Source organism: Alternaria triticimaculans (assembly GCF_023758025.1).
Source record: "Alternaria triticimaculans strain BMP 0046 chromosome Unknown scaffold_29, whole genome shotgun sequence".
Taxonomy (NCBI): Eukaryota; Fungi; Ascomycota; class Dothideomycetes; order Pleosporales; family Pleosporaceae; genus Alternaria; species Alternaria triticimaculans.
The window spans coordinates 98,632-110,766 of record NW_026055986.1 but is presented as its reverse complement, the minus strand read 5'-3'; the positions used below and the strand labels follow the sequence as shown (position 1 = coordinate 110,766).

General features: G+C 54.9%; 3 protein-coding genes across 3 annotated transcripts; all 3 read right to left on the bottom strand.

The window, feature by feature from the left end:
- Positions 1-275: 275 nt before the first annotated feature.
- RPL28 (60S ribosomal protein L28) lies at positions 276-830 on the bottom strand (the record flags this gene model as incomplete). Its single annotated transcript, XM_049370852.1, has 3 exons — positions 276-556; positions 613-727; positions 780-830. The coding sequence occupies 3 exons, from the start codon at positions 828-830 to the stop codon at positions 276-278; spliced, it is 447 nt and encodes a 148-aa protein (XP_049217437.1).
- Positions 831-4,874: 4,044 nt separating this feature from the next.
- APS2 (AP-2 complex subunit sigma) lies at positions 4,875-5,549 on the bottom strand (the record flags this gene model as incomplete). Its single annotated transcript, XM_049370851.1, has 4 exons — positions 4,875-5,207; positions 5,320-5,349; positions 5,406-5,445; positions 5,515-5,549. 4 exons carry the CDS (start codon positions 5,547-5,549, stop codon positions 4,875-4,877), a joined length of 438 nt encoding a protein of 145 aa, XP_049217436.1.
- Positions 5,550-8,513: 2,964 nt separating this feature from the next.
- On the bottom strand, positions 8,514-10,261 carry J4E78_010272 (uncharacterized protein; the record flags this gene model as incomplete). The annotated part of the gene is made up of 4 exons (XM_049370850.1): positions 8,514-9,082; positions 9,135-9,726; positions 9,777-10,105; positions 10,192-10,261. The coding sequence occupies 4 exons, from the start codon at positions 10,259-10,261 to the stop codon at positions 8,514-8,516; spliced, it is 1,560 nt and encodes a 519-aa protein (XP_049217435.1).
- Positions 10,262-12,135: the final 1,874 nt, after the last annotated feature.

Genomic DNA, 12,135 nt, shown 5'->3' with positions numbered 1-12,135 from the left:
AGCACAGCGATGCCGAACCACATCCACGCATAGCATGGACGGGATAGCCAAAGGCCAAAGGTTTGTTCAGGAACGGTCATATTGTCTATGAAACATTCCTCAGCCACCACGCTGACGCAAGTCAAACGCAGACCCGTTAGGGTAACTGCGGACTTAGAATCCATCCCAATCATTGCCGTTATGGTATCCTTTTGTATCATTCCGAGACGCCGTTTCATGCACAATCGTGTTGTGTGGGTGATGGTTGATCGTATCGTATCGTGTCGTTCTGGCGCTTATGCGACGAGCTGAACGACACCACCAGCCTCCTTGATCTTCTTCTCAGCCTCAGCGGAGACGTAGCGGGCGCGGACGACGATGGGGACAGCGGGGAGACGACCCTTTCCGAGGACCTTGGAGTAGCCGTAGTCGAGGAGGTTGAGGACGGGGGCGTTGCCGGACTTGTTGGCGAGGTACTCGGCGCGCTTCTCGGCGGGGATGAGCGACCAGAGCTTGTCGAGGTTGATGACGGGCTTCCAGAAGAGGTTCTGCATCTTGTGGAAGTACCTCATTCCGACTGCAGACGAAGTCAGCATATGTCTCACATGCACTTCGTACACACTCATAACTTACCCTTTCCGAAGTAACCAGGATGGTACTTGTCGATGTTGGTCTGGTGGTGATGTTGACCACCGGCCATACCACGACCACCGGGATGCTTCCTGTGCTTTCCGACACGTCCGTGACCCTGAATAGCGAGTTAGCAGAGTAAACGTAGTATATGCAGCGTGTTGACATACGGCGGAGACGTGACCGCGGTGCTTGCGGGTCTTGGTTAGGCGGGTAGGCATCTTGGTGTCGTGATGCTGTAGGGTTAGTTGTCGAGCGAAAGTTCGATGGAAGACCGGCGCTGGCGATTTTCTTCGTTGAGCGGAAAAGCTAAGCGAGGTGCGCTAGTGGATGTCACGTGCGTGATCCCTGTTGCGCACTCGCATCATCGAAGTCTGGGTGGTGAGAGGAACATCAATGTTTGCGGGGTAGTAGAATGATTGAGGATGTTGGGTGTTGAATTGAATACGTGAGTGTCGTCTTTCAGTAGTAATACTCCGCCTGTTTCCCCGCTATCGCTATGCAATACAGACTTCATCCGTCAACATCGCTGCCTTCTCGTACTACCCTACCCCCAATACGGTGTCCGCAGGCCAACAAACGTCGAGCCAACACCATCACCCGAGTCCTCTTTCTTGCGCTGTCCAGCAAGCTATGTCAAAGTCAGCAATCGCGTTCGCACTCACACCATCAGATGCCAAGTACCTCTAACTGAATATGCCTATGCACATGCACAAGCCAATCCACATAACTCTGCGCCTCATTATTCCGATCCTCGTACAACAACCTCGCAAATTCGTACTCCGCGCCATCGAGACCCTGTCTTGCAAGCTGAATAGTAAGCGCCTTGGACGCCCTCGTACCTTCAAGGTACTGCAAGATATTCCTGACTTGAGCATTGAGATGAGTTTCGAGAACGGGGAGGGTGGATTGGAAGGGATCGAGCGCTTTTAGACTGTTGTTGCCTTCGCCGAAGAGGTCTTCGAGGAGGTTGGGTGAGACTTGTGTGTGCAGCCATAGGAGGCAGACTTGGCCGTTGTCGACGATGTAGGCGCCGCCTTCTTCGACTTTGGAGAAGGAGGCGCGGATGTTTTCTGGCATTACGAGGTGGCCCTTTTCGTTTGCGAAACCGTCGCGCGCGTCGAGGTTGTGGATTGCGATGATGCGGGGGTAGAGGTATAGCGACATCTCCAGTGGGCCCATCGACTTGATCATGCGCATGTCGTGGACTCTTCGGTCGGTGGGCTCTTTGCCGCCCTTGAAGGCTCTTGACTTGATTAGTCCGAGAATGTACATGCCGAACTCCTTGAGGTTCTCCGGTAGTACAAGCTGACCAGGAGGATTGTTGCCAGTGAAGTTCTTCCTGTAGCCAGCAAGAATGTCGACAGTCTTCTCCGTCAAGGCTCCCCTAATCTCCTTGAGGTTCTTCTCTGTCATGCGAGCAGCGGCTTCCTTGGCGATGATGTTTACAACAGCATCCTGATCGACAAACTTCATGCATTCACCAGTGTTCGGGCTAACGCTGGCCACGATGTTCGTGCACCGCACTCGTCGCTCACCGTTGGCTGCCGTGTATAGTAGCGCACTCTGGAAGTGAGCATCAAGCTTCGGATCCAGTTTGCCATCGTAGCTGAACATGACACCAATAGCCTTGTCGGCGTCAATGACTCCGAACTCTAGATCGGCGCCAAAAGTGTGGTGGTAGAAGTTTCCGTGGTAGGCAGAGACCTGCAGGCCATTTGAGCAGCGAACCTTCATCAGCGCTTGATATCCGGTTTCTCGCGTGACTGTGTGCTGGATCTCCTTGGACAATTTCAGGATATCCCTTGGCGCATGGAAGTTGGGGTAGTAGAAGACTTCTCCACCTGTTACAGCGGAAACGTGGCCGATGGTCGCAATGTCGAGGTACCCTCCACTGGGTGCAGCAAGGAAAAAGTCCACACCAATACCATTCTGCACCATCTTCTCAGCAACCTTCTTGAACCCAGGATGCTCGGTCTGGAGAAGCTTCTTCTCAGCATCAGTATTGTGTACGTTGTTGTCCTCACGTAGCATCAACCGACCAGGCCCCCAAGTCGGAAGTGCAGCCAAAGAGCACACAATCTTTCCGCCTGTAGCCGACAATGCTGCCACAGCAGAGTTTAAGCAAGGTAATAAAGCTGGCTCTGGATTCTTGACTTCAGAGAACATGGTCGGTAGCTGTGCAAGAAGTGATGTGATGACGCTCTTGCACTCGACGGGGTCAACGAACAAGCCTTCGCTGAAGGGTAGGAAGGGATCTTCGAGGTCAGACATGACGAGCATCTGAGCGCTCGTCAAGCTGGCGTTGAGGTTGTAAAAGTGCATCTCCTTGTCGTATGTGACGATGCCAACTTTAGCACCCTTTGGTATCCGAGTCGTAGTCTCGGCGCCCTCTGTCTCTGCTTCTTCGCCATAGAGCGCTTTCATGATGCCTTCACAAAAGCCATGGAGGAAACCGCGGTTCACAGCCTCGGCGGTCACATCGACGAGGAACAACCACCGTAGACCGACAGGCTCTTTCGACCAGTATTCCTTGGGTACGAGGAAGTCCACAGTGCCCAAAGTGAGCTCCGGCCGTTGTAGTCTGTCTATCCGGACGCCAGACTGATCGGTAGGCGCAAAGTATTCACCGGGAACGTCGCCCGGGTATGTACACAGGTTGCACACGACCTTGTTTCCGCCAGCCTTGAACTGCATAAACGGATTGATGTACGCGCGACACCTTGCACATCTTGGTGGACCGGACTCGCCAAAGTCCAATACCGGTATAGCTTGCTCGCCTTCTTGTTGAGCAGCCAGCGGCTGCAAGACCATACCAAGCGGTAACGAAGTCGCAGCAAGGGCTTGCGCAGTGAGTGGAATGTTGTTCATGGTCAAACGTGCGAACTTAGGTGAGGAGTTGCCCTGGTCAAAGGCTACGAAGGGGACCGTGGCGGGAGGCGGTAGGTGGTGCTCCATAGTCGGGTATACGTTCTCTAGGTAGTACTTCGCCGGCGCATCGCGCGACTTCGGTATGCTGGGAATCTGCTCGGGATCGACACGTCCTTGAGCTGATCCAACCGCTGCTCCTCCATTCTGATGTGGTGCCGCTGGTGTTCTCGCAGCATACTGCATAGGTGAAGCCTGCGATCCAGGACTGAAGATAGGGTTTACGGGTGCGGGAAACTGGCTCATGGCGGGAGTGATCTGAGGCTCCATCCATTGCGCTCCTCCGACTTGAGGCGAATTTTGGTATTGGGTAGGTGTGCCATTCTGCGGCGCTCCGTTGAACGCCGGTGAACTCCCTCCAGGCCCTTCAATATTATGATATGCATGTCTGTTCTTCTTCTTGTGCTTGGGTTGTGCCGCCTGATCCATGCCCAGTCCAACTGCTCCCATTTGCCCTGCGAGGTTGTTCACGTCTTGATCGCCCTGGTACTGGGGTTGGCCCTGCAGCGCCGACTGGTCGGGGAAATAACCTTCTTGCTGGACTGGCGTGCCATATTGCGCTGGTGTGCCGGCGTACTGATTCGGAGGCTGGGTCATGGCCGGGCTGCCCGTCTGTTGGTAGCCAGGAGGGCCCGCAGCGACTGGTGGGCGCCATTTGTTGGGCTCGTCTGGCCTGCCGGGTCCGTTCGGGTTTGGAGAGCCCGTGCCGAGGGCGTGGTATGCGGCGAAGTCAGACATGGTCGCGGCGCGGGGATGGTGCGGTGGATTCGACGGACGGGACGATTCGAGGCGGGTCAGGCGTGTGGCGGAGGAACAACGGGGCGCGGAATGGTGTTAGAGATGTTCATATCATGGGGCGAGCATGCTGGGGGATTTTGGGCACAGGCGGAGGGACAGATCTCGAAGTACCAAGGTTGATGATGTGGCTATTTTCTAGACCTCTGCTTCCATCATAAGAGCGCGTCCGTGCGCTCACTCACATGCAAGAACGACAGGGTACATTCACTCGCGTGTCACCGAATGTAGAAGCAGGACAGATATGCGTGAACGATGTGTTTGCAGGAATCGCTAGAATTTGCAAGCGCTTCTTTCTCCCTGCTGTTCCTTCCAGCCAAATCTTGGTACCGAATCCGCCTCGAGGTACACCATCCCACCACGGGGATATTCGCTCTTCAAATGCTCGCGCAAGACCTCTCCGCGCGGCTATATATGCGACTCCCTCATGTACCCTCTGCAGCTCATGGTTACTACCTCGTTCCTCCTATCTGAGCCGAGGCGCCAGGCAGAGCAGCCCCAGCTCCACCCCATTATACAGTATATCCCCACCCATCATCCATTTACTCCAGCTTATCCAAATGCGCCAACCTCGTCAGCACAACCTGTTTACTCGTCTCCTCAATCTCACCCGCCAAAAACACCTCATCCAGTATCGCATACACCTTGTAGAAATTAAACACCAGATCCAGCTCACACACGTTCCCGAAGAAGGCATCTAGCACCTCGACGAAGAAGTGTATGGCTTCGAGGTACGCGAGCTCGTTGTCGTTTGTGTCGACGCATGCGCAGAAGAAGAGGCCGGCGTAGCGGCGGTACACGATCTTGGACATGTTGCGGAACTCGACGAAGTTGGATTGGTGTTTTTGGTCGCGCGGGGCGATAAGGCGGTGGACCTAGTCGAAGATTTAGTCATATTCGGAGGTCCGGTAGGCGGGGGGATCGAGAGTAGGTGTTGGAGGAGTCGTGGTAGGTGGGTGGGTGGGTAGGAAGGAGGGTACGGCGTACTTCGCCCTTTAACTTGACTTTCTCTTCATCCTGCATAATTGTTAGCTACTGCGCCATCTCCTAACATATTAGACATCCCAACTCACACTATACGGCGCATACCACTTCGCCAATCTTGTCTTCCCTCTACAACTCATTAGCCCTCCATACTACATGACCTCCCCAACCCTCCTCTGCACGAACATCCCAACTTACTGCCTATTCTGAATGAGAATGAACGAGAGCACCATGTTCACAATGTGCCTCGGGGTGTCAGGCTCAGCGCGCTGTGAGAGAGAAGTGAAGAAGTAGCAATGACGGCGCGGCGGCGTTCAGGGCGCGACTTCCCGTGAAGGGACATGGCCCGAGCGTCGACGGTCAGGCACAGGCGCATCCCTGCAGGAACGTGGGCGCTGGCGGACCTGGGACGGAAGTGCCACTTTTAGCCGCAGGAAATCCTCACGTTGGGTTTCCCTTCTACATGGACGTGGGCCAAGAGCTATCTGCATTATGCTGCTGCTTCAGCATTTACGACAAAATCATGTATTGATCAATTAAAGAAGGCTGGCAAACCAAGTAAAAGATTAGGTATCTCACACAGAACACCCCCTACTCCTCACCCGACACAACGGCGCAAACCCCTCCACCATCATATCCTCATCATCCAACCTAACCTGATCCTCCATCCTCTCCTCCAAATTCCCCATCACCACATGCCCCGCCTCAGCATATCTCTTATCAACCGAGCCATTCATTCTAGACCTCGATTTCACGCGTCGATACCGCCTTCTGCTCACCAACGCCTTCAGCGAGTCCACCGCCGATGAAGAGGAAGACGAGGATTCCGATTGCGATTGTGATGGCGAAGATGAGGGCGAACTACTTGCGGTATCGAGGAGAGCAGGATCAAAACTCCCCATAACAATATCTCCATCACCATCTCTCGTCGCCACCACCACATCCCCACTCCCTCCTCCTCCTTCTCCCTCCCCCCTCTCCCCTGTTTCCCCTCTCCTCGAAAGCGGACTCCCACCCCTTTCCCCAGCACCCTTCCTCCTTTCCGCACTAGCCCTTAACGCAGTCCATAGATTCGTCTTGACAACCTTTCTCGATGTGACCGGACTAATTGGAGTTCCCAGTTTGACGGTACCCTCAGGCAACGTGTTGATAGGAGCAGTCAGTGTAGGCATGCTGTTGTTGTTGTTGCTTTCGATGCCGATACTGGGAAAAACAGAGTCAACAGGTGTGTGTATGCCGAACTTTTTGCCCCAGCGGCATTCGGAGGGGTAGTCGCATGTGTTCCAGCAGTCTTGCTGCTTCTCTGCCACTGCCACTTTATTCGAGCAGTCTTGCTTGCCTTGCACTCCAGCCCTGCCGCTGTGTTTCGGCCCACCCCTCCGCCACCGCCCAATCGTTTTCCAGCCTTCATAGTCGAACTCACTCGGACAAGCACGATGATTCCGTTGTTTCCTTTTATTACTTGACTTCCGCCAGGACTTGATAGTAGTGCTGCCGCTGCAGAAATGGTGCCCGTCTTCGAGACAACGGCGGGTAACGCCGAGACGGTAGGTGTGGTGGCATTGGTGGCATTTCCACATCCATGGTAAGGGACTTGATGGTGCTTCATCTTCGGGTGTTGGGTAACCGGGCGTGGTTTGGGGAGTTGGTCTGTGGGCTTGCTGGCGGAAGGGAAGAGGAGGTGTGAGAGGTGTTCGCGGCGAGAATGGAGAGGGTGGGATGGAGAGGAATGAGGATTTGAAGGGTGTTGCGAAGATCTGGAGGGAGTCTTTTGCTTTTCTTCCGGGCATTCTGGAAGCTCTTGATCGAAGTGTCCTGTCGAAGAAGAGGAGCTTGTCGCGTCGTAGACCACTCGACGTTGCGATTTCTCATCTTACACGAGTACCTACCTTTTCTACAGACATCCCCAACATCAGCCTCCACCGCCTCCTGAGCTGCACTACTTCTTTGAGCATTTCCCACGAGGCGTTGTTATGAGGCGTTGATACAAGCTGCATTCAACAGCGACCTTTGTCATCGCAGCTCAGCCTTAAACGGGGGTGGTCTTGTGCAAGATCCCGAGCCGGATTCTTTGTCCTACCTATCCGCCTCGAACATCTTCTGTCTCGATTGCGAACACATAGCCTCTTTGTTCGCGCGTGCTTACGGGCAACCTTCCATCACATCCCTAGCGTGTTCCATCTCTTTACTCACTCGCGTCCAATGACATCATCACGATCTTGATTCTCAGGATTCTAATTCTGTCCCACCCCATCGCGATGCGACTTGAAAGTTTACATCGCATGTTCTCACGTGCTGCACAGCCTCCCCCACACGCACCCGCGTCACCGGTACACCCAGAGATAAGGTCCTCCAACGGCGCCAGCGCGTTTGCCAGATCGGCGAGGTATGGTAGTTCCCGCTTTCCATCCCAACACTCTTGTTCGCGATCGAGAGCATTAGAATCCATCTCAGGAGATTGACGCCAATATTCTTGGCCTGAGGATAAAGTAGGATAGGCTGCGCATACAACAACCAGTCAAACCAGTCAAACCGCATATGCAGATAATGGATATAGCGCATAGCCAACACTCCTCTCTCATACGCCGCCGAGACTTGAGATAAGCCATCGTCACCGCATCTCAGCACATCGCTATCACAATGCGCAGTATAGATACACATCTTCGACATCTACGGTAAAAGGCTGCGTCGTTCTTGCATCGTGCAGATGTCAAGCCCACTTCAGTGGTAGCGTCGGTGGACTGACATCATCTTGCCTGCGTAAATCTGGGGTTCACAGTCTGGAGGAGCGGGAAAAGATAAGGAAGTGAGGAGAGTAGGCTTGGCGTTGTTGTGTAGTCAATTCTATTCGTCGAATGGGGGGAGTCGATCGTGCTTAGCATGATAAGAAAGGCTGGGCGCGTGTCGGTGATGTGGAATGTGTTGATATAGGGTTAGGTGAGTGTGGATGATTTGGAATGCACATTGGAGTTTGTAGGATGAGTGATAATGATGTTTGATGTATCCATTCTCGAATTATGTACAATACATGAGGGAAAAGAAAAAACTGTAATACAATCATCTAAATGTATATGTCAAAAAGCACAGCTCAAAGACGGAGAGCAGGAGCGCAAGGTGGTATCTCGAAACGGGTAATTGACTCAAAAAAGTCGCAAGCAACAAATCCAAATCAGCAATGCGCAGCAGCAAGGAAAAGCCTAAGTTTGAACCTGCTTCTCGTGCTCGGAACCCATGGCCATCGCGTGCCTGTCGCCCGCAATGCCCGTGTGCTCGTGGCCTGAGCTGTGTTCCGATGGTGCCTTGCCCTCGAGCATCTGGCTGTGCTGGGGGATGCCGTGGCGCTCGCCTTGGGGTACCGAGTGCTCGCCGTCGATGGGCTCGCCCTTAGCAGGAGTCCATGCGAGGTAGTCACGGCGGACCTCGACGTAGTCGTAGGCGAACTCGCCGAGCTGGTCGTCGTCCATACCGAGGAGCTCGGCCTCTTCAGATGCGCGCAGCTTGAGGCCGGGGATCTTGTCGATGACGAAGGCGAGGATGGCGCTGACGACGAAGGAGTACGCGGTTACGGCGACGATGTAGGCGATTTGCTTGTAGATCGCGGCGGGCTCGCCGGTGATGGCACCAGCGGTAAGACCGTTGTTGACACCGTCGAGTCCGATGATGTAGTCGGCACCGAAGATTCCGTTGAAGAAAAGACCCCACATTCCAGCGACGCCGTGCTCAGCGAAGACATCGAGAGAATCGTCGATCTTGATCCAGAACTTGACTAGAGACATGTTAGCGAGCTGTTCGCGGAAAGGTTTTGACAAGGTACATACTCTTGGTGGCAAAGTTGGCAACGATACCGGTGGTAATACCGAGGATGACGCTGGCCCATGGAGGCAAGAAACCAGAAGCGGGAGTAGCAGCGACAAGTCCGGAGATGACACCTGAGCACCATCCGACCATGGACCACTTGCGAGCAAGGCGCCAATCGAGGAGAACCCAAGTCATGGCGGCGAACATGGCGGTAAGGTTGCTGTTCCAGCATGCCATGACAGCACGGAGATTGGCGCCGAAAGCGGAACCACCGTTGAAGCCCAACCAGCCGAACCACAGGAAGACGGTTCCGAGGGTGATCAAGGAGACGTTGTGAGGGCGGAAGTTGAGCATCATCTTCTCCTGGCGACGTCCGAGGATCATGGAGTAGGCGAGAGCTGTGCAACCGGAGACAATCTCGACGGGACCACCACCAGCGTAGTCAAGTCCACCCCATGCGAAGAACCAGCCGTTTGCGTTCCAGGCCCAGTATGCGACGGGGCAGTATACGATCGTGGCCCAGAGCCAGATGAAGACCATCATGGGGATTAAGCGACCGCGCTCAGCAACGCAACCGACGACAATGGCAGCAGTGACAGCGCAGAATTGCATCTGGAGTGTGTTAGTTCGTCGAAACCGATTCATGGTAATGGTTTTCGTACCTGGTAGAAGGAGTACAGCAACTCTGGGATCAAAGGACTACCGGGGCTGGGATGAGCCAGAACGCCCTTGAGACCGAACTTGTCGAGGTTTCCGATGAAGCCGTTCGTCGAGGGTCCGAAAGCGAGCGAGTATCCCCAGAAGTACCATTGGAAGGTGATGACGGAGGCGGAGAACATGCAGGCCCAGATGAGGGAGAGGGCGGACTTTCTGCGAGCAAGACCGGAGTAGAGGAACGCGAGACCGGGAACCATGATCATCACCATGGCCGAGGCCACGAGGATGTAGGCCTGGTCACCCGCAGAGAACCATTGGTTCAAGTTCTCGGTGACTGATGTTCATGTTAGCCTTCTGTCGCACACGATGCGGATGTTGCGCTCGGCACGTGCGCAATGGTACATGGGGACTTGTACTCACCAGAGTCACCACCAGTGATATCATCGGTGCCATTGAACTGCGCCGGAGGGCCGACCCACGAGTACGACATGGTGAGGGAAGTCCTAGGGGATTGTCGGGGTACTAAGGAGATCTGGGGTCCTTAAGTACTATGGGGAAAGGGAGGACGGTTCCACGGTAGGGCCTGTGGAAGAAAAGAGAAGGGATCAAAAGCTGGATCGGTGCCAGTAATATAAGCTGCTACAGGGAGATTCCGGAAGCCCTACTGTAGATTACGGTAGATGCGCCGGGACCTTTATGGGTGGAACTTGCTGTACTACTCTTATCTATCCTGGTCCACGGGCCATCACTCGAGGCAAAATAGACGAGGGTACATCACCCACAGCCGCGACCGTCGTGGGGTTCGCGTTAGATCCAGCCATGGAGCTTTGTTCTTTTTCTGCCGCGATTGATCGGAGCTGCGTCATTGCTGTCTCTAACGATCTAACGCCTTATCTCGCCGGCTCGCTGCTCTGCAAACATGTGACGACGAAGCAGACGTGATAAGGCGCAACGCCCACCCACACCGGCGGCCACGTCGCGTCAGCTTGTAGGGACAGGCCTCGCGCGGCGCCTCTCACCACGGGCTCAACACGAATTCGCATAACGATTGCAGGCAACGCCAGTTTCATCCGGGGCGGAAGGCTTGGCGAGTGGGTGGTCCAGGTTGCGTGTGTCAATTGCATTTCTGGCCAGAGATAAGAGAATCGCGTCGCCCAATCAGCTGCCGCCTCGGAGATCGAGCGCGCTAGCTGCTTTGGGTGCCGCATCTTCGCCGGCCGTCGCGACGCGTTCTCTCCAACGCCACCCCGTCCCTGGCGATGTGTTTATGCGATTCACGTACGTTGTGTGCGATAAGACGACCACGGCGGTTTGCTGCCATCCTCCTCGTGTCTAGTGCATCTCACCCCAGGTCTCGCGACATCGAGGCACCGCAGTCGGGCGAACATCGGGCGCCCAACGACGATTCGACACCCAATCTTTTGGGTTTTGAGGTCTTGCCGTTGGGACACGGCGCTACTGAGCGCACGCCCTGCAGAAGGCCCGCGGCGTGCAAAATCTGGCTGTGGTTGAGCAGATCGAGACACCCGTCCGACCGGCCATCGTCTGTGGTTCTTCAACTGACCGCGGCCACTGTCGTACCGTATCTTACCGCATCCAGTAACGAGTCTCCACAAGGGCAGCAGCTAACCTCGTCAAACGCCCAAACTGGGACTATTTTCGAACCAGCTCAGAGTTATTTCCAACGAGCCAGGCAACATGCCGGAGCGCGAAGATTGTGAGACCCTGGTTCCCGATGCCCGTGTCCGCATACTCTGAGGCGAGCTCGACCTGGATACGCCTGCCAGCAGCTTACTTTGAGGGTGGGAGGCATCTCAGAAGCAATCAAACCTTCGTCTTTCTTTGTATCTACGCGCTGACACGAAACAACATCAAAGGCATGACCAGCTGAAGCCGTTGTGTTCTTTTGCACCACGACCCGTGCGGCGTGGCATGCAGTAGGGCTCAGCTGCATGTCAGCCTCCCGTACCCGTCCGGCAACCCTTGGCGGCAAACTGTCGCGAAAGCATGTGAGTGTCCCCAGAAGCGAGGCGGTGGGTCTCAAGGCCGCCGTGGTGGGCTCGTGGAGAGGTCGATACTGTGGCACACGTCTGGCGTGGGGAAACTGGAATTGGACACAGCAGCATCGTTGGCTCGCACGCGACCAGCCACTTTCCACATATTTCGCATCCTTGATTGGCATTCCGCGCCATCTTTATTGACGGGTGGGATTGTACTTGTTTATCTCGACGTATCGCATGTTGTGCAATTCAAGCACGTTTCGTAGGATGCGAAAATCCGCCGGCCCAATGGCTGCGCTCCGAAGCCGGAGCCCTGACTACGCGTTTGGAGTAACCTGGGAGCGGATCATTGGTGCATCGCGCC